Below are 22,876 nucleotides of genomic sequence, written 5' to 3' on the forward strand. Positions count from 1 at the left end.
ATAACAAAATATCACAGATTAGGTAGTTTATAAGCAACAGAGTTCTGGAGGCTGAGAAATCCAAGGTTATGGTGCCAGCAGATTCTTTGTGATGGTCGGTGAGCTCCATTTCCTGGTTCACAGACAGCCCTTCTTTCTGTATCGTCACAAATCGGTGGGACTAGGGAGCTTTGTGGGGTCTCTTTTTATAAAAGTATGAAGCCCATTCATGAGAGCCTCACCCTCATGACCTAATTATCTCTCAAATGCCCTCCTCTTAACATCATCACAAGGGACATTAAGATGTCAACTTATGAATTGTGTGTGGGGATAGTGAGGCATTCAAATATATCATAATCATAGCAGGTATCTATTTTTCAGATGCTTCCCTGATGGCTCACTGGTAAAAAAATCTGCCTGCCAGTGCAGGAAATTCAGTCAGGAAGATTCCCTGGAGAAGGAAATGGCAACCCACTCCAATATTCTTACCAGAGAAATCCCATGGACAGAGGAGCCTGGCAGGCTACAGTACATGGGGTTGCAAAAGAGTTGGACATGACTTAGCAACAAAATTTTTCAGATACTTGTATCCCCAAATCTTGGTTTATGTCTGATATGAAAATGTCGGGGTTTTTTACTCTAACATAGTAAAATACAGTCTTTATTGAACCAGCACCTGCCCTATACAATGTACAGGATGTTCTGGACTTCAATGCAGCTGCACAGAGTCCATTCACTCTGTCTCTGATAACTAGCAATTTAAGACTTTTTCATTATAAGGAAGAAAAAAGGAGAGTGAGTTTGAATTACAGTAAGCATCAAGGTTTATTTTCAAATCAGCATTTCCTTCCTGTTATACGAAGATCTGTTCTACCTTTATAATTATTCACAGAATTCCTGGGTTTTGTTTTCTTTCTTGTTATCCATGGGAAAGAGTTTCACAGATGGAAAGTCATGCCTTTGCTGGGGAGGTTTGCCTTATATAACATTTCTTCTTTATCCAATGAGCCTACATTTATGCTCTCCAAACGAAAAGAGAAGAAAAAAATAGAAGCTATATGAATAGGACTAGGAAGCTAGCAGTATTGTGTTCGCACTGTGTAAAAAAAATTCAAGGAAATTGTTCTCCATTTGAGATCTAAATGTATTTAGTCATCTGATTTCTGGAGAAATGCCAAAAATGGAAAGTTTGAGTAGATATTAGTAAAATTTGGTTTGCAATGTATTATGCTTGAAAATTATCCACGTTCGCATCTATTTCAGTATTACTTGATAAATTGGAAAGATAAATGGACAAAGGATAGATGATATATTCATTTGATTGTCTTAGTTAACAAGATTTACCACTGTTTGATTGTCTATGTTAACAAGATTTACCACTTTTTTGGCATTGAGTGCATTCCAGAATTCAAGTACTTAGCATGAAAGTTTTGGATAATATTTGAGATTAAAATCTTCAAGAACCAATGACTGAAACTATTCTTGAGAAATTGGTCCTCCACTCAATATGATCTTTCACATATGGCAAAATATTTAATTTTAACCAAGTATTTTAGGGGGCTGTAAGTACATATTTAGAATTAACATTTTATGTGAATAATACCCCTATATTGTACCTTTTAACTGATATAAGGAGGAAAGGGAGCAATAAACATAAAGTTTGGCGGATGCTCAGGGTGAAAAAGGAGCAGAAAGAACCTACGGTGACTCTCTATGGTAAATGTAGGAGAAAGAAGGGAAAGTTAGAAGAGAGGAAAGCAGATGTATCGGGAAAGCGTCCCTTCCATTAATAAAGTTCAAGTCTGCTCATTTTTCATTGTGTAAAATTTATTGATAGTTTTTCTTTTATATGATGCTATTCTCTCCACTGTTTTCTTCTTTCTTACTTGACCTTAGAGGCCTCTTATAGTCTTTGAATCAGTTTTATTTACATATAGAAAAAAAAATGTCTCTGTGGAAACAAAAACACATCTTTGTAATGTTCTAATGTAACTGTTTTAGGAAAATGGATTTTTGAAGACTTGAGACCTAATATAAAAATCTGAAGAAGACAGAAAGAATAGACTATATAATACTTTTGGGCTTAGCATAAATGTAAACATCAGGAGTTGGGCAAAGTGAGATGTGTTTTTATATGATAAAAAATAAAATACCAACCATTATACAAGTTGCCTAGGATAAGAATAATCATTAAAAGATGGGCAGTATTGTAGGCAATATATAAATTTTAAAATGATCATTTAGCCACTATAAGTGTCACCTCTCATGAGGAAGCTTTCTCTGCTAAGCCTTTCTTCCACTGGATTTCAAAGAGATTACTCCTGAGGTCTGTAATGCTGTTTAGCTTCTTAGTAAGAATTGGAGTTTGACTACTCCAGTAGGAATAGGAATAGAAACAAAGGAAAGCAGCTGGTTTTGCTAGCAAACTGTTTCCCTTCCCTACCAGATTCTATGCCCAATTACAAGTTTGCAATAAAAATTACCTGTTTCAATTCTCAAGGTCATTCCCAAGCAAGCGTGCATGCTAAGTCACTTCAGTCATGTCCAACTCTTTGCGACCCTATGGACTGTAGCCCACCAGGCTCCTCTGACCATGGGAGTCTCCAGGCAAGAATACCAGAGTGGGTTACCATGCCCTCCTCCAGAAGATCAGCCCAACCCAGGATCAAACCCAGGTCTCTTAGGTCTCCTGCACTGGCAGATGGGTTCTTTACCAATAACACCACCTGGGAACCCCTTCCCAAGTGAGAAGAGAAACCAAATGGACAATATAAGAACATATACAAATCATACTGTGCCTTTTCCATGATTCTCCAACACAGTCAAGCTAATGAAAGGTGCTTTGAATATTAAAGATATCAATAGCAGTTTAATTGTAAAAAGGAGAGAGGGGTAGGGAGTAGAACTGACAGAAAAGTACATTTAGTGCCAAAGGGCGTGTGGACGGAGGCAGCAGGTGTTCCTTTGGGATCACCCAAGCCTTGGGCTGCCCTTACACACATAATCACAAGGCTGCTTGGTCTTAATATCCTGCCCCTTCTGCTTCCTTGTGCTTTCGCCATCTTCCATGGCCTTGAGGATCATCTTAATTTTCTTTGTTTTCATTGATTTTTGGTTCCCCTGGGTCTTCGTTGCTGCTCGCGGGCTTTCTCTGGTTGCGGCAACTGGGGGCTACCATTTGCTGTGGCGCATGCGCTTCTCACTGTGGCGGCTTCTCTTGGAGCACGGGCTGTAAAGGACTGTTGGGCTCAGTAGTTGAGCACATGAGCTTAGTTGCCCTCAGCATATGGAATCTTCCCAGTCCAGGGACTGAACCCATGTCCCCTGCATTGCCAAGCAGATTATTAACCCTTGGACCACCAGGGAAGTTCCATCCTAATTTTCTATTATGTGGGAAAGATCTGTGGAACCCAGGAGTAAAACATTGAGAGGTGTTCCCACCAATGAGGATTTTGTTCTCCCTGCTTCTTCCCACATAATCATAGCACGCTGGCCAGTCGTCTCAAGCATTCGCTTATGCTTTCTTGACTATAAAGTAAATTCGGATTTAAAAACAAATATGACAAAGGCAAATAATAGATACAATTGTATTTGATGCAGATTAGCAGAGCTTTATGGCATTAAACCACCCCTTTTTTGTCTATTACCTCTTTTCCCTTATGCATCCTTCTAGATGGGAATTTGCTAACTTTCAGCAAGCTGGTTCATACCCTTACGTTTCCCCCTTTTGTTACAGTACAAACAAGATATTTCATTTTACCCGTCTTTTCCCTCTGAGTAGTAAGTTCACTTTCTGCTTTATTTATTCAAATTATAATCTCTGCTGCTAAGTTGCTTCAGTCGTGTCTGACTCTGTGTGACGCCATAGACGGCAGCCCACCAGGCTCCTGTCCCTGGGATTCTCCAGGCAAGAACACTGGAGTGGGTTGCCATTTCCTTCTCCAATGCATGAAAGTGAAAAGTGAAAGTGAAGTCGCTCAGTCGTGTCTGACATAGCGACCCCATGGACTGCAGCCTACCAGGCTCCTCCATCCATGGGGTTTTCCAGGCAAGAGTACTGGAGTGGGGTGCCATTGCCTTCTCCGAAATTATAATCTCTATTTATATTCAAAAAGGATTTGCAGTGATTATTTTTCTAGTTGAATCCCAGACACCTCATCAAAAATTTCTTTCCCATGGAAACCTGCTTTATCAATTGGCCCAGCATCTCTTTGACTGAATCCCGTAGAATCTATTTTCTCCCTTCTTTTAGGTGCAGCCTTTCTGATAGCATGATTACCCCCACCCCATCACCACCATCAGCTGCCAACTGAGTTTACTAATCCCCACTCTTCTTAACATCTTACTGAGCTTTGGGTTCAGCCAGCCGTTTATTTTTTCTAATAATCACAAGTATGCTGGCCCTGCCTGCAGGATGATATAATGAGCCTAAAATTTTAAAAACTAGTTAAGAAATAGTAATTTTAAAAAATCTCAGAGAGGCAGGAAAAAGTATATGATGGATTCATTTAGTTATTTTACTTATATTTTTAAAGGTTTACTTTAATTACATGGACTTAATCTGTATCTTCTCTGGCTATAACAAATAGTTAGGTTTTTATTTACTTTCTCTTCTGAGAGACTTTTGAGATCTTAATTGCTAAACATTAAAATCAAATCTCTGTTTTGAAAAGCAGCTTTTATGTATGCATGTACATATGAAGGGGATGTGTGTTAAAGACTTCTTCAGAGCCCACGCATAGTCAGTGCAAAAGGAAAGAAGATATTTATAAACCATGGCTGGGTACTCAATGTGATCTGTGGCAAACATGGTATAAAAAGTTAATCTTCCACTGATATATCCTTATGGCAAGAACGACCCCAAGCCTTTTATGCTCACCATCTACATTCGTTTAGTTTTGATTGTTTCCTTACTAACATCATTTTCAGATTCTGATTTAGCTTCCCTGATGGACTATGGAAAGAGGTCCTGTTTCACATGGATGCAGTCTGTTTCAAGTTCTTGGGCTGGGTTGTTTTGTTTTGTTTTAATGTAAATCAATTCTGTCATATTGATGCCAAAACCGTGTATGAATTTCAGTTATAGTGAATTAGCTCAACTACTGATCAAATACGGACAAGAGTGAATCACTGGGCCTTCAAAGCAAAAGACCAGAGCCTGGAATAGGGTCAGCAAATGTGGTGCTGGTTAGTACAGCCTGTGGTCACTCTCAGCAGCCTGTCCTGAGCCAGTTCTGCAATTTCCATCTCCTCGTGTATATGTGTTAGTCACTCAGTCGTGTCCGACTCTTTGCAATCCATGGACTGTAGCCCCTCAGACTCCTCCATCCATGGAATTCTCAGGGAAGAATAATGGAATGGGTTGCCATTCCCTTCTCCAAGGTATCTTCCTGGCCAAAGGATTGAACCCAGGTCTCCTGTATTGCAGGCAGATTCTTTATCATCTGAGCACCATATTGACATATAAATGCCCAAAAAACAGTGTTAATTAGAATGACATGTCCTAGATCACTCTTCAAGTTAGAGTATCCCCAAGTACTCCCAAAGTCCTTGAGTCTGGATTCCAATATCTGTGCCTTGTTTCTAAGGACTAAACTCTCAGTGCACTGAGCACCCCAAAGCCCTGAAGCAAACAGGGAGTAGTTGGCACTTCAAAGGTGCAGCCGGGTAACTTCTGCAATGCTATAACAGATCTCCTTCTTGAAACTAATAGAATGTTTTGTGTCACTTATATCTCAATAAAACTGCGTATATTAAATCGATAGGTTGTACACCTGAAACTAATATAGTGTTGCATATCACCTGAAAGTGAAAGTGAATCAAAGTCACTCAGTCGTGTCTGACTATTTGCAACCCCATGTACTGTAGCCTGCCAGGCTCCTCCTGCCATGGGCTTTTCCAGGCAAGAATACTGGAGTGGGTTGCCATTTCCTTCTCCAGGGGATTTTCCCAACCCAGGGTTTGAACCCGTGTCTCCCTCATTGCAGGCAGACTCTTTATCATCTGACCCACCAAAGAATCCCTAATACCAGGCGTATCACCTATATTTCAATAAAAAAAAAAAAAAAAAACTCCTCCTTGTCCCCTTCCCCAACAATGAACTGTTAGAAGAACTCTGTATCAGTAAGGTAGTGAAAACATATTCATTTAAGTAATATTTAGGAAGAACTTTCTGTGTGCTAGTGAGATACAAAATAGAATAACTGCAGCTCATCAAGGTTATAATCTCATGTCAGCAGAGTATGTGGGGAGCCAAGGAAATTGTTTCACATTAACAAATTAGAAAGTTTCATGTGTTAATAAGTCCTTTAAAGGTAATCAAATGGGAATATGTTTTAGGGAAAGACTTGGGTGAAAAAATAATACCGCTATGGGGAATGTGGCCAGAAAATAACTTCTGGAAGAGAGACATTTAAGTCTCAACCTGCATAATGATGATCTAGGGGCTTCCCATGTGATAGGAAATCAGATGGTCAATGTGGCTGGAAGACGGGGAGCTGGATGGAAGACAGTGTGAAATATAGCCAGAAACTAACTGAAGGATGTAGGCCTTTGGAGACAAAAGTAGGAACCTGGGTTTATTCTAGTTTCAAGTTTATTAGAAGGTTTAAATAAAGTAGCAGTAGCCCAAACTCCATTTTTAAAGCCATAACCCTCGCTGCTATGGTGGTGTGAATTGTAACTTGTAATGGGGCAAATGTAGAAAAGAGAATTCAAGTGAGAAGTGGTATCCCTGGCTCTGGTTGAGGAAAGAGACCCAAATGGAATATAATTTGGTTTGGTCAGAGTCAACAAGGCTAGCTGAGTAGTGAGATGCATGGACTGAGGATAGGGTGGTTTTTTCAGTGTTGATATGAGCAATTGGGTGGTTTGTGGTTCCATTTAACTAGAAATGGTAGATTGCAAGAGGAATAGATTTGAAGGGGCTAGAGGAAGCTAGGGAGAAGGCAATGGCATCCCACTCCAGTACTCTTGCCTGGAAAATCCCATGGATGGAGGAGTTTGGTAAGCTGCAGTCCATGGGATCGCTAAGAGTTGGATACGACTGAGCTACTTCACTTTCACTTTTCACTTTCATGCATTGGAGAAGGAAATGGCAACCCACTCCAGTGTTCTTGCCTGGAGAATCCCAGGAACGGGGAAGCCTGGTGGGCTGCCGTCTATGGGGTCTCACAGAGTTGAACATGACTGAAGCGACTTAGCAGCAGCAGCAGCAGCAGAGGAAGCTAGGGAAATAAGAGTTCCTTTTTGGCTAATTTAAGCCTTAATAGGCTCTTAAACATCTAGTGGTAGGAATAATCAGAGCAGAAACGACTGAAGAGATGAGTGTGATTTTCAAGACAAACATCAGAGATATCAATGTAAATTAGTGTGTCAGTAGCATATAGACAACAAATATGATTCCAGGAAATCCTGGAATCTGCCTGCAGTGCAGAAGATCCCAGTTCAATTCCTGGATCAGGAAGCGATAGGTTACCCACTCCAGTATTCTAGCCTGGAGAACTCCATGGACTGTATAGTCCATGGGGTCACAAAGAGTCGGACCCAACTGAGTGACTTTCACTTTCAAAGTACAGATAGTTCAAGCTATGGGATTGGATAAAATCACATAGGAAGAGGGTTAATACTGAGATGATAAGAGCCTGAGACTGACATTACTCTAAGATTTAGAAATCAGATAAGAGAAAAGGAGGAGCCAGAAAAGGAGATGGAAAAGTAGCAGCCAGTGAGGTAGAAGGTCACTAAGGGAATGTGCTAACCCTGAAGACGATAGAAAGTATTTTAACTAAAGAGAAAACCAATCAAATATAAATAAGAGATTAAGTAAGATAATCATGGAGAAATGGCCATTGTATTTCATATATGAAGATTAATGGGACCTTGGAGAGTTCAAGTTTTTAAGACATTATATCTGATGAAAGGAATGTGATGTACCACTTTTTCTATTTAAATTTCATAACCAGTCCAATGTAGAAAAAAAAAAATTAAGTGGAAAAGAGTGTTATCTAGACTATAACATTCAGCATGGAAATAGTGACTATAAATAAATGTAAAGAACAATGCCATGTAATGTAAAGGACAAATCGAATAGCTCTCATTACATCATCTGGCTTCTGCAAGGACAAAAGGTAATTTTTATATTCAGATATTCATGATGCCTGGATTATTGAAGTCTTAAACCATGTATGTTTTAGCCATGAAGTACAGATGTGTGCATGCCTGCTAAGTCGCTTCAGTCTTGTCTGCTTCTTTGTGACCTGATGGACTGTAACCTGCCAGCCTCCTCTGTCCATGGGATTTCCAGGCAAGCATACTGGAGTGATTGCCATGTCCTCCTCCAGGGGATCTTCACGACCCAGGGATTGTACCCATGTCTCTTATGTCTCCTGCATTGGCAGGCGGGTTCTTTACCACTATTACCACCTAGGAAGCATGAAGTAGAGATAGATTGGTCCAAAAAATCACTTGACTGGAAGCTAAAAACTATTTGTAGAAGATGGAAATAACTTTCTGTGACTTAAAACAATTTTTTTTTTTCTATTCCAAGGTATGGTGACATGGTACCGAAAACCATAGCAGGGAAGATTTTTGGTTCCATCTGTTCACTGAGTGGAGTCTTGGTCATCGCTCTACCTGTCCCAGTGATCGTATCCAACTTCAGTCGGATCTACCACCAGAATCAACGAGCAGACAAACGAAGAGCGCAAAAGGTGAGTATTCAGTTCTGTGCAACCATGATTTAGCATCTCCCACTCTGTAAAGTGAGCTTTAAAATCCCTTACTGGCTATTCAGTGTTCTGGTTTGGGTCGATAGTTGCATCAGTCAGCACAAGCTAAATTATACTACAGTAAAAAAGAAGCTTAATATCTTAGTGACTTAAAGACAAAGAGTATTTCTTAATCATGCTACAGATTACTCTGGTGATAGAAACTCCATCTTAACAATGTACCTCTGCAGTCATCAAGCAGAGGTAAAAGGACATGATGAATCACAGCCTGACCCAAAAGCTTCCTCTTGGAAGTGGGCCAAGTCACTTCCATCTCTATTGCATTAACCCAAGTAAGTCGCTTGGTCACGTGTAACTTTAGAACTGGCAGAACAAGATAATCCTACTATGCAACCACAGACGAGAAGAAAGAAATATTTGGTGAGTAGCACTAATGACAACAGTAAAACCAATGATAGATTTTTGGCAAATTTTATTAGAATCAGATTTGTAGATCTGATTCATTTAGTCTCTGTCCATCAGAGATCAAGCTGGTTCCAGTAGACTGGGGCTATTAAAGGGCACCAAAATATGTCTCAAATGTCCACCATAGTTGACACAGGAAGTAGGAGAAATCTGATCATTAGTAGCTGAGTCTTATTTTTGGCCCAGTACTTTACTGTTTCTTTGAACTTCACATCAATGACCTCATCCATCTCAGAGGAAACAGGTTGCATATGCATCCGTGAAATGGAGAAAACAACACCTACCTCACAATAAGATTAAGATTATATGCAAATGTATATAAATCTATATAAGCATAATATAATGCTATTTATTGGTGGCTTCCCATGTGCGAGGTATTGGCTAGATGTTTTAAAAATCATGTAGTCTTCATAGCAAGTCTAGGAGTTACTTACTATTACTATTTGTACTCATAGATGAGAATTCTAAACTACCCAAAATTTGAGAAATTCCAAGATTACATACCTTACAAATTGGAAATCTCTCATTCAATCCAAGGCACCTGGCTCCCAGGTTCATACACTTAAACACTATAATAGATATCTCCCAAAAAAAGTTAACTAAAGGTGAGCACATAGCCTCTCCCCATTCTTTGTTAAAATAATCACCTTGAGAGTCAGAGCCCTTGTTGCTTAGAAATAATTATGGAAATCTTTTATAGTTTCCTTAAGGCTATGGAGCTAGATTTCCAGGATTCTTCATGGATACTGTATCATGTCCTTTAAGAATAGATTTGTTTTTTTTTAAATATCCATAAACTGTGACTAAAGTGGATGCACAATCTAGATAGTGTGGTGTAACTATAAAATACCACGAGAGATTCTCATGCAGTTTGTAACTAGCTTTGTAGGTAATTCTAGAACAAGGTTTTAAACATGTTTTTAAACAGTGTTGATGCCTTTAGTAAAATAAAAAGTATACTTTATACTTCATACAGTATACAGTATTGTTGTTGTTGTTGTTTAGTCACTAAGTCATGTCTGCCTCTTGCAACACCATGGACTGTAGCCTGCCAGGCTCTTCTATCCATGGCATTTCTCTGAAAAGAATACTGGAGTGGGTTGCCATTTCCTTCTTCAGGGAATCATCCTGACCCCACAGAATGGAACCTGTGTCTCCTGCATTGTCAGGTGGATTCTTTACCACTGAGCCACCAGGGAAGCCCCATATAAAGTATAAAAATCTCATATAAAGTAACTCTTTGGAAATGCAAGTTAATCAATGTGGCCACACAGCATGTTGTCCGGAGAATTTGTTTTTGTCCATTGTCAGAGATCTGCTCTCTTTAGCAAGAATCACTCTTTCTGCCTTGTACTTTCTTCCTTTACAGAATCCCCCATTTTTTGGACAAGCATCTAGTCTTTAGTTATTGTAGAGAATGATGGTAAATAAAACTGGCAATCCAATAAACAAGGAGGAGTAGAAAAAGGTACCCTCTTGGGCAATTGTAGTCTCCTGTGGGGCACACTGTTCACAAACAGAGATGGAGAAATTTTGTCCACAATCAGCCTCCGTCATGCCTTGTCACATACCACAGCTTTGTCTCTGCCCACACACTACAATCCCTCTACTGGACACACAAGTGCATTGTTTAAAATAACAGAAGTCTGGGCTTTCCTGGTGGTTCAGTGGTAAAGAGTCCTCCTGCCAATGCAGGAAGATCCCACATGCTATGCAGCAACTAAGCCCGTGGGCCACAACTACTGAGCCTATGCTCTAGAGCCCAGGAGCCGCAACTATTGAAGCCCGGGTGTCTTAGAGCCCGTGCTCAGCAACAAGAGAAGCCACCACAATGAGAAGCCCCAGAACTGCAACCAGAGAGTAGCCCCCACTCTCCGCAACTATAGAAAAGCCCACATGCAGCAACAAAGACCCAGGACAGCTAAAAATAAATGAATAAATAAAAATTATTTAAAAACAATAACAGAAATCCTGCAAAAGCTTAGCTCTCCAGCATCCATCCATCTCCCTTCTAGAAATTTCGTCTTTAGTATGAGCTATCTATCATTCATCTTCTGAACAGCAAAAAAAGAGCTACCTGCATGAAAACTGTAGGAAATACAAATATGATTTTCAAATAAACCAACATTCAAAATATATGTATTTTTTAAATTTTGTCATCTGCAACAAGCAAATCGATAAAGAAAATCTTAGAATATTTGAGAAGCTTTTCTATCTAAATAAATTTAAAATGCATAAATAAATATGGTATTTAAAAAGAACACTAAATTGAAAAGTATGTTGTATGAATTTTTTAATCTTTAAAGTATCTCTATATTCTAAGTTTCTGCCATAATGAGTGAATTTTACATACTGTAACTACTAGAATAATTGGCTTAATAAAGTCAAATATAATAACTTAAAGTGACAAGTTCAGTAAATAGTCTGTGACCAATAAACTGAACATAGTTATCCAAGAAAGAAAGATAAATATGGAACTAAATAAGTCACCAAAGGGTATTTTCTATTTTCCTTCCCAAGAAATGTCTTAAAAAATAATAAACATTTATTAGGCTAAAATAATTTAGATTTATCTGAAACTGGGTGATTTGACAAATATCAAAGTTATGCAGAAATAACCAGCTAAATTCAGTCAAGTAAGATGTCCATTCAGTAAAAAGTAGCAGTCAAGCTGAATAATAAATAACAAAATGCTTTTGAGGCCAAAATTTTTTATATGTAATCCCACTGCCAGCACCAAGCTCAAGCAAAAACTTATACAAAATAAAAAATAGGTATGCAAACAATACTGTACTCAAAGTTTTAACCACTTTGTGGAGGGTTTAAGTAAAAAATGAGAATCTTGCATACCTGCACTTGCCATTTTCAATTATAATAGCAAATGTTCAGTATCTCAAGAGAAATCCTCTTCTACACACACACACCCCAGGATAGAATGACAGAATATGAAGAGACACTTAATCTCTTTTCTTACTCTCTTCAGATTTCTGAATCTTACTGTCCCAAGTCCTGCATTCTCAGTGAAACCTTCCCTTAGCAGTCATTTCTCTCTTTCTCCCAAATCTTATGTCACTTGCTATCTCTAGTCTCCATTTGACAATTCTATTTGACTCTATTTTTTTAATTAATTTATTTTTTATTGATGGATAATTGCTTTACAAAATTTTGGTTGTTTTCTGCAAACCTCAACATGAATCAGCCATCAGTTCAGTCAGTTCAGTTCCTCAGTCGTGTCCGACTCTTTGTGACCCCATGAATCGCAGCACGCCAGGCCTCCCTGTCTATCACCAACTCCCGGAATTCACTCAAACTCACGTCCATTGAGTCGGTGATGCCATCCAGCCAACTCATCCTCTGTCGTCCCCTTTTCCTCCTACCTCCAACCCTTCCCAGCATCAGAGTCTTTTCCAATGAGTCAACTCTTCGCATGAGGTGGCCAAAGTACTGGAGTTTCAGCTTTAGCATCATTCCTTCCAAAGAACTCCCAGGGCTGATCTCTTTCAGAATGGACTGGTTGGATCTCCTTGCAGAATCAGCCTACATATACACATATCCCCTCCCTTTTGAACTTCCCTCCCATCTCCCTCCACATCCCGCCCCTCTAGGTTGATACAGAGCCCCAGTTTGAGTTTCCTTAGCCATACAGCAAATTCCTTTTGGCTATCTATTTTACATATGGCAGTATAAGTTTCCATGTTACTCTTTCCATACATCTCACTTTATTTTTGACTTTTATCTTTTCATGAATAGTATCTTCCTAGCCGAAGTTTAATATGTCTTGAGAGCAGGTACCATGTCTTGCATTGTGATGCCTTATACTTATTTCCGTTTATCAATCTACTATTTCTGATCTTCTGGTTGAAGGCTAGCATTCAACAGACATTTCGCATGGTGCTCCACAAGACCGAGTAAACCAATTAACTTGTAGTATTGTATGTAGTAAACCAAAAGAAAAGTCGTGAATGAAACCAGTTCTTTTTCTAACACAGTACCTGACTATTGTGGCTATTCAGTCACTAAATGGCTATTCAGTCACTAAAACTCAACTGTTTCTTTTTTCCTCAACTTAGAACTACTTCTGCAGTAGTGGTTTCTGTAACATGTAGGTTTTCTGTTATGGAAAATATGTCATTTTCCTTTGTCGGAGGGTATCTTTGAGTAGTGTGTGTGTCTCATTCGTGAAAGAAAGTAATACTTCTTAATACTGAGCCTAATGCTTGGAGAAAGACATAGGTGAGACTAGTAACTATGATATAGGTAATATAATTACATGCAGTGGTTGCAAAAAAAAGGGTGGGGAAGAGGAAGGTCAAGGGACGAAGGGAAGCAAAAAAGGCATTGAACGTTCCAGGACACCAGTGAGACTTTAGGATTGATGTTTCAACCATAACCTCTTTCTGGAAACCAAATGTATATTTCTATTACTTATTTCTGAATTATTATATCAATTCTAAATCATTTCCAAACGTGCTTGTCACTTCCTGTTGTTTTATTGTCTGTCCTGAAATCCTGGCTGCACACCACAGCTTTTCAAATTAAACATTTTCTACCTTCCAATTTCATTCTCGAGCATTGTCTCAGTATTTTGAGTCATCTAAACACTGTCGTGCCAACAAACAGTGAAATTTGTCTAGTTTTCGCATCACTTATAAAATGATTTTTGTACAGAGTATTATTTTAACCTGGAATTGGCACACAGGAAGAAGAAATTCACAGAGGAAGAGAGAAGGGGTTAGGTTGAAGCCAGATGCTATCTTAATGCTTTTTTGAGAGCTTCAAACATCTCAGTGTTACTGTCAAATTCTGTGGGTGTTGGTAAAAAGGCACCTTGGTACCACTTTGGAGGGAAGTTTGGTAAAACCTAGCAAACGAAACACATGCACGCATACCCTTTGACCTAGGAATAGTTCTACTTCTCGAAATTGCAGATCAGCTCATCATGACGTTCCAAGAAGGCAGCATTGCTGGTAGTAGCAAAAAAAAAAAAAAAAGATGCCTTGAAAATTCATTGTGATTGGTTTTCTACCTAAAGGATGCTTCATTCCTACAGCGGTATATTATACAAGCATAAATAAATGAGGCGGCTCTATATGTGGAGATATGGGAGGAGTCCAACCTGTACTAAATGAAAACAGTTGCGTGCAGAAGGCTGTGCGGCAAATCATCCCAAATGAATAAAAATGTATGGATGCATACTTATGAATATATATATATATATATATTTACTTTTATTTTCCTAGTATATTTCTGGTAAATGTCTCTAGAAATTTTGCCAGTAGTTGACTCTGAACGACAGGAGTAGGTAAGCCCAGAGAGACTTTTGTTTTTCACGTACTTTTGTAGTGTCAAAATTTGTATCATGCGGACATGTTCATTTTCCATTTAAAAAATCTAGATCATTAAAATTGTTTTGTTAAAAAGAAGATTCCGGGATTAGAGACTGAGATGGTCTCCCTCTGGTTGTTTAGAAAAAGCAAAAGAGTCATTGTAGGGTAATTGTACAAGTTCTTACCCAGGTCATTCCAGTCGCTTCCTGAATACACTTGCTAGACATGTTTAGTATGGGCAGAACGGTCACCAAATAGTGCTCCCCAGGAAGCAAAAACCAGACCCTTACCATGAAAGTCTGGGACATATATAGAATAGCAGATTTAAAGTAGAATGAACTATCAAAGTCCAACCAGTAAACAAAGATAAATTAGAGGATTTTTTTTTAAGAGAGCCCTTGTTTTTTGGTACAGGGACTTCATTGGCCAATTGAATAAAAATAATTGCAAAAACAAATTTGAAATTCAAGGATGCAGATTCAACTGAATAGCCTTTTTTTTTTTTTTTTTTTTTAAAGAGGGACTGAAGGAAGGAAGGAGAGAGGGAGGGAGGAAGGCAAGAAACAGAGAGGAGAAGGGAAGGAAGGACTGGGGAGGAAAGGAAGAAAGAGAACGGCAGTAGGTTCCTGGAACTTAACTACTAAATTTAAAAAGAACATTAGTTTAAATGAAAAGAAGTTGGCAGCTAGTTTGCTGGGTCTTTATTTCACTAAGTTACTCAGATTGGGATAAGTGAAAATATAAGTAAGACTGCTATTTTTCTTGGTGCAATTGACCAGAAACAACACTAAAATAACTTGAAATTGAAGTGCAAGTCCCTCAGTCATGTCTGACTCTTTGGGACTCCATGCACTGTCCATGGCATTCTCCAGGCCAGTATAGTGGGATGGGTAGTCTTTCCCTTCTCCAGGAGATCTTCCCAACCCAGAGAGTGAACCCAGGTCTCCCACATTGCAAGCAGATTCTTTTCCAGCTGAGCCACAAGGGAAGCCCAAGAATACTGGAGTGGGTAGCCTATCCCTTCTGCAGGAGAATTTCCCAACCCAGGGATTAAACCAGGGTCTCCTGCATTGCAAGCGGACTCTTTACCAACTGAGCTATCAGGGAAGCCCTGAAATAACTTAATCTTACTGTAAAACCTTAATTAACTTAATTACCTGAATTCTTACCTCTAAACTCCAAAATAAGTCATCAATCTCAGTGATAAATGTTAGCCAAAATCAAACACTCAAATGTTGAAAGTCTATTTTTCAGTAGTTAGTGTGAAAAGCTGGTATGCTTTTTTAAATATGTGTGCTGACAACAGGATTATATAAGCATGCAATCAGTGTTTTAAGAAAACCAATCATAGATCTTAGGAGGATATTGTTTTTTCGCTCTTACAGAAAGCCAGACTGGCCAGGATCCGGGCAGCCAAAAGCGGAAGTGCAAATGCTTACATGCAGAGCAAACGGAACGGCTTACTCAGTAACCAACTGCAGGTATAGTCAAGAATTTCTCTTCTTTTAATGTTCAACTTATTGGTGCAATATTGATTTAGTTCTACTTAACCGTGTAATTTTATTGTGAATAATTATGAAAATGGCTCCGAAACAACAAAAGTGTCATTTGTTAATGTAACCTCGCCCTGTACCATCTTATTGGCTGTAGGCTAGAAGCTGGGATATGTCATACTGCCAGTGAGTCATGATTCCCATTCATGATCAGGCAGTATTTGGCACTATCTCGTGTACACATGGGGAAAATTCTCAACAGTTCAAATACTTAGGTTTTTTTATTTCAAACTTAGATGTGTTCCTTAAAGTTCATTTGGGTGTCGATAGGAGGGGTGATGTGATATCTTGTTTTACAGTAAGTCCCCTATATACCAACAAGCTCTGTTCTGAGAGTGTGTTCATAAATCCAATGTGTTCATAAGTCCAACAGGGTTAGCCTGGATACCCAACTAACACAATCGCCTGTATAGTACTGTACTTTAATAAGTTTATAATCCTTTACACAAATAATAAAAAACAAACACAAAAAATAAAGAAAACATTTTTAATCTTACAGTATAGCTAGCACCTTGAAAACGTATACAGTTGTACAGTACCAGAGCTCGCACACAGGGACTGCATTGAGTGAACAGGCGAGAGTTTTGACTGGAGGAGGGAGAGGCATGGGAGATGGTAGAGCTAAAGAATCGTCAGTAATAGGAATTGGAAGGCAAGCTGCAATTTCACTCACACCTGGATTTGATGGCACAAGTTCTGGTTCCTTGCTGGAACCAGATGTACATTTGAATCTTTGAAAGTTCACAACTTGAAGGTTTGTATACAACCAATTTACTGTACTTCTTACTGAAGAGGGAACATCATTCAGTGTTATGAAAGTCACATAGTATAAAATGTAATTTGAGAAACTTAATTTTCACCTTAAAACTTTCTTTTAATATTTAGGATCCCAATCATCTTTACTTGCATAATAGCTTTTGTGTAGGTGAGCATGATGTGGTTTCAGGATTATGTAAGTACTAGGCTAAAAATTATTATCCAAAAATAATGGCTCTCAGACTTTCAAAGGTAACTGGGAGATGAATGAGTAAAAGAGAATTACATTTTCAATTCAGGGAGGCAAGTCTAAAAGCCAAGACCACTAATTTGATGAAAATGTAAATGATGATTATCAAACTCAAAAGGAACTCTACATGTGATCCTTTTCGGTTTAAAAAAAAAAAAAGTAAAAATAAAATACTGCCATTTAATCTCAGAAAATAGGCCAGATCTCTCAGTAGAAATATGTAGCTGAGATTCTCATTGTTTGCAAATAAAAGAGAAAGCCCTTCTGTCTTCTCTCTGTTAACAGTCCTCTGAGGATGAGCAGGCCTTCGTTAGCAAATCTGGCTCCAGCTTTGAAACCCAGCACCACCACCTGCTTCACTGCCTAGAAAAAACCACGGTAAGGAAAAGGCAGGACTGCCTGCCCCTGCAACTCAGACAGTAATCCCATTGGTTTCTGTGAATATTTAAGGTTTCCAAGTGTGATTGCACTGTCCACGGTAAGGAAAAGGCAGGACTGCCTGCCCCTGCAACTCAGACAGTAATCCCATTGGTTTCTGTGAATATTTAAGGTTTCCAAGTGTGATTTCAATGTCTGCATTACTGCAAAACATACTAAGCGTCCCCCCCCAAAAAAAATCCACAATAATTGAAATTACTTTGAAAGGCTCTAGTGACATTTCAACATAGAAAGTATTTTATAGATTTATTTAAAATGTTATTAACTTTAGGCTAAAACATCAGTTGAATGTAGATAGAAAGTTGTGTTCTAATAGCTGACTGCAAGTTCTATAAAATATCTTTTCCTGCTTCTTAAAATGCTGATTAAACAGAAAAAAATAATGAAGTTTAAGTGTTCCTGACATCTGGGAAAAGGGAATAGCAATAACAAAATAGAGAATAACTGAAAATAAACGTTTCTTTCATTCACAGGTATAATGAACAGATAGACAATAAAAACTATCTATTCTCTTAAGAAAAATGACACGTTTAGTTACTGGTATACCCCTAGGGCCTGAGGATTGAGTCTGCATTTCTTCCCTTATAAGCTCCCAGTTGGACCTCCTCTTTAACAAAGGCATCTGTTTCTTAGATAGGTTGTCAAAAGGGATCACAGTCTGTGACCACAGAGCAGAATAAAATTTTCACTGTATTTGAATCAAGTCTGCTTGTCCATTCACCAGAGACACATATTTGTAGTCAATTCTGACATATTGTTCATCCATGTATTCATTTACCTATATAATCTTTCAACTAATATGTATTTCTTGCCTATAATGTATCAGACAGTCAGCCAGACCCAAGATACACCATGAAGTCAAGTATGACCTCTGGCCTACTTGAGCCTCCAGGTTTGGGACAAAATATGGATGTTACTAGAGAAGGACAATAAGCAAGGAAACAAACAATGAGGCCCCAGTGGACTAGGGGCGAAGAAGGGGCAGCCAGAAGGTACAGGATCGGGCAAGGCTTCCTGGAGAAAATTGAGTTGAGACCCACAGGACGGTTATGAGTTAGTTAAGCAAAGAGATGAAGGGGCTAAAAGCAGGTGTAAGTGCCTGGAGAAGACTGGAACTTGGCCTAAGAGGAAGGAAAGGAAATTGAGGGTTGTCAGAAGGAAAGAGGGTACTACGTTGCAAGTATTATCGAGTCCAAGTTCACTCTGCTCACGACATGACAGGCCTATAAATTGGAGATGAGGTGCTGAGGCAAGAAATAACAACTTTATTCAGAAAGTGGGCAGACCAAGAAGATGGCCGACTAATGTCTCAAAATAACCATCTTATCAAAGTCTGAACACCAGATTCTTTTATAGAACAGAGTGGAGGGAGATGAGGAAGTAAAATAAAAAGGCTATTAATCTTGCAAATATCTCCTGGAATGGTCAGCTTCAGGGAGGGGATATGTTAATTTCTTCCTTCCTGTACCAGATGGACAGGGTCAGGATGTCTCCCTCAACAAAAGCACATTGGTTTAACATTCAGGCAGAGGGGCAGGGTTCCCCAAGTCAGGCCATTATGTATAGACAGTATCATTTTGTAAACAAAAGCAACAGGAAGCAAAGGTTAAAGAAGTAGATCCAACATGGAGTCAGATTTTGACCTTTCTTATAACACAAGGGAGAAACAGAGGAAGTCAGTGGGCAGATAACCTTGGGTTTTGGAGGCACGTAAAGAACTTTGATCTTTATCTCATAATAAATGGAAAAATATTAGAAAGTTTTAAACAAATATTACTGGTTACTGATTATATTAGTATCTTAAATAAAGTTCTATATTAGGATAACTTTGAAAGTTAAATGACAACACTAATCAAATTTATTTATCCTTACCATTTTTTTTCTTTTTATTTTCATTTTTTGACTATTTTACCTTTTGTGAAAGTGTTAGTTGCTCAGTCGTGTCCAACACTTTGTGACCCCATGAACTTGCATTGCAGGCAAATTCTTTACCATCACAGCCACCAGGGAAGCTTTTTAGGGCTATTTTAATCATAAATTATGTAACACTAAATTATTATTAACACTAAACTGAATTACTAATATAGTTTACATGGAGCTACCTACTCCAGAATATGTGGTAACCTGTCACAGAATGGCTTCTTCCCTTCCAATCACTGATGAGATAAATTAGAATGTCATGCCTTATAACTTGTATATTGTGTGTGAAATGTGCATGTAAGAGAAGAAAACAGAGTGTGAACAATCTGTTCCTTTGTAAGCAATAGTTTTTTCTATAAAAATTAATATTTAACATGAAATTCTGTCTTAGATGATCATAGTATCCTCTGGACTTTAGAATGTTAAATTTCATTTACTGCAAAATGCTTATTTTAGCAAAGAAGTGGCAAAATGAATAACTAAAGCAATCTATTTCCTATTAGCCAGCAATTTCCTTCCATTGTTTTACTAATATTTTTGGATGAGAGGTGGTTAAGTGAAATTTGGCATGAGCAAAACGTTCCATTATAAGACTATTCCCACCCACACAAAGAAAAAAAAATAATAGTAGTTGAAAACATTCTTAGTAGTTCAAACCAAAAATGTTTTATCCTTTATTTCTGAGGTTAAAGTCTTCCATACACAATTTATGGGCCAATTCTTTATTAAATATTTTAAAATTAAATTTTACACTGTGTTTCTGTATGATGTGCTATGTGAAATGATGTCCATCACTGATGACTTCTGGGTTATAAGAACATAGGTACAGATCATGGGTCCAGCCAGTAATATATTACAAAGATAAGAATGGAGACCTCAGAAGTTCAGTGTTAACCACTTCTAGGTCCAATATAAAGTAATACATTTTGATAAATATATTTTACTTATTTAATAAGTCATAGTTTTCTGTACACTGGGAATTTTAGAGGAGCATCTAAAGAAATGGGAAATGTCTTCGTTATCTCATTTTTCTGATTAAAAAATATTTTCAATCCCATGTGAAAGTATTTGCTAATATATAACAGACAATCTTACTTGGAACATTCTATTAAAATAGTCTCTCTATCATAACTTCAGTCTGTCAATTTGTTTAAAAAATAACATACATGTAAATTTGCACATTCCCTATGGGTTTTATCTATACTCATTTTTGAGTATTTTAATATTTAGTTTATAACTTCCAGATTGTATGTTTAAATTAGTAAATGATATTTCAAATAAAGTTAGTCTATAACAGATGCTAAATCAGCCTGTGTATATCAATCTCAGATTCTAACTGGAGAGATATTATTTTCATACAAACGACAACATGAAGCTTTGCTATTCTAATTATTATGAAAATGGTACTTTTTTTACCCATTAGATAGTCTAAATGTACTGTGGGCATATTTGAGTTCTAAAAAGAAAGCTATTCAAATCTTTTTTTTTTTTTAAGGTAAAATGTGATAATATTGTAAGTCAACTATACTTCACTAAAAATAATAAAGAATTTTTTTAAAAGTTAAACTGTGTTTCTGTGCTTTCTCCACATTTCTTACCGCTACGAAATAGAATCACGAATTTGTGGATGAACAAGTCTTTGAAGAAAGCTGCATGGAAGTTGCAACAGTTAATCGTCCTTCAAGTCACAGTCCCTCTCTTTCTTCACAACAAGGAATCACCAGCACTTGCTGTTCAAGACGACACAAAAAAACCTTCCGCATTCCAAATGCCAACGTATCAGGAAGCCACCGAGGGAGCGTGCAAGAACTCAGCACGATTCAGATTAGATGTGTGGAGAGAACCCCACTGTCTAACAGGTACCTGAGATTAGTTTGTGTGCGTCCACACACCTGTGCTGTTTTTCAGAGCACATCTGCACCAGCTGTCACGCTGTTACTTCTGTGACATCTAAATCCTAGCTCCTTGGGTTTAGAATGAGACAAAACTGATCTGAAACAAGTAGGAAAATCGATCTACTGTAATATTCATGAAGAGGCAAAGACAGTAGCTAAATCAGTACTAAAAGAGTAGAAAGAAGATAAGAAGGTCAGGCATTCACAAATATATTTCTACCTCTTCAACCTCACAACTTTGTCTTAAGCAGATACCTCTCCACTTAGGAGTCCCCTAAGTAAACATGAATGACCTGAAATTTAGGCAACACAACCACAAGTGACAAATTAACATTGATATGATTGTAAGGTATTCAATACATGCCAAAATATATCCACACAGTCATTGTCACAGTGAAAAATAAAACTATGCCAGAAGGATCTTTTGAATCAGTATACGGTTTTGATCATGAAGGTATTGTGGGCCTCAACAAACACAAAAACCAATCCAATACCAAAAAAAAGGTAAGTGAAACGTTCAAATTGTTTACCTCTGGTGAGTTTATGGACAATTTAAGTGTATTTTTCTATTGGCATTTTCCCTTTGCTTCTCTTTATATGCCACTTGTTTTGACCGTAATCATGCATGTGTAATAATAAGTAGTACATTTCAACCACGTAAGTCATTAAAAATATCGATTTCTGCCCAAATGATTTTCCTTTGCTCTTCGAATTAAAAAGCTTACCATTTCAGATTAACAATCCATTAATTCAGTCCAACTTCTTTGTTGACATCCAACCATCTTTGGAAAGTCTAGACAAGATTCTGAATTCAGGCTCTGTCAATTTTATGTAATCAGATGTTTCTGGGATCAGAATGTTAAATGTTGGAGCAATGAAGATTTCTGTCTCTAAGATAGTCTACCTGTATGTTGCTTTACATTTATTCCAGAACAAGGTAGGAAATGGAGTAGTGTTCAGGAAAAAAAAAAGAAAATCTTGGGACACAAAAATCTTGTTTCCTATGAAAAAGAATAGTTTAAAGCTCCTACGTCTACACTCCTTATCCCTTTCCCTTACACCCCACCCCCGCCTCCCCACACAGAGTATATAACTCATGCAAAAATAGCACTGGGGAAAACTTTTAAGTATTGATAATGACTAACTTGAGTTCTTAATGTTTGCTGTCACTAAGTTGAGAGCTTTAAGGGCATCCTGTATCCCAAAGAGACAAGATAGTAAAGTGACTCTGGTCCAAAGAATTAAGATATATCCACAGGGTATGTCCCCTTCATTATCATTGTTGTTTAATCACCATGTCGTGTCCAACTCTTTTGCAACCCCACAGACTATAGCCCACCAGGTTCCTCTGTCCATGAGATTTTCCAGGCAGGAATACTGGAGTAGGCTGCCATTTCCTTCTCCAGAGGATCTTCCCAATCCAAGGATGGAACCCGCATCTCCTGCATTGGCAGGAGGATTCTTCACCACTAGTACCATCTGGGAGGCCCATCCCTTTCACTATGGCATCTCAGACTTCTCAGAGATCCTGTCTTAAAGAAAACTCTTTTACTTTGCTCAGCCT

At 38.1% G+C, this 22,876-nt stretch overlaps 1 protein-coding gene across 1 annotated transcript in view; it reads left to right on the forward strand.

Annotated features, from left to right (window-relative positions):
• The window catches only part of KCND2 (potassium voltage-gated channel subfamily D member 2), a 577,596-nt gene that overhangs the window by 551,774 nt on the left and 2,946 nt on the right, over positions 1-22,876 (forward strand). The window contains exons 2-5 of the mRNA XM_019959459.2: positions 8,528-8,690; positions 15,886-15,981; positions 17,345-17,437; positions 21,029-21,276. Of these exons, the coding sequence (XP_019815018.2) occupies positions 8,528-8,690; positions 15,886-15,981; positions 17,345-17,437; positions 21,029-21,276 (600 nt within the window). The remainder of the gene's footprint in view (positions 1-8,527; positions 8,691-15,885; positions 15,982-17,344; positions 17,438-21,028; positions 21,277-22,876) is intronic.

This window comes from Bos indicus, chromosome 4 (genome assembly GCF_029378745.1).
Source record: "Bos indicus isolate NIAB-ARS_2022 breed Sahiwal x Tharparkar chromosome 4, NIAB-ARS_B.indTharparkar_mat_pri_1.0, whole genome shotgun sequence".
In the NCBI taxonomy this organism is placed as follows: Eukaryota; Metazoa; Chordata; class Mammalia; order Artiodactyla; family Bovidae; genus Bos; species Bos indicus.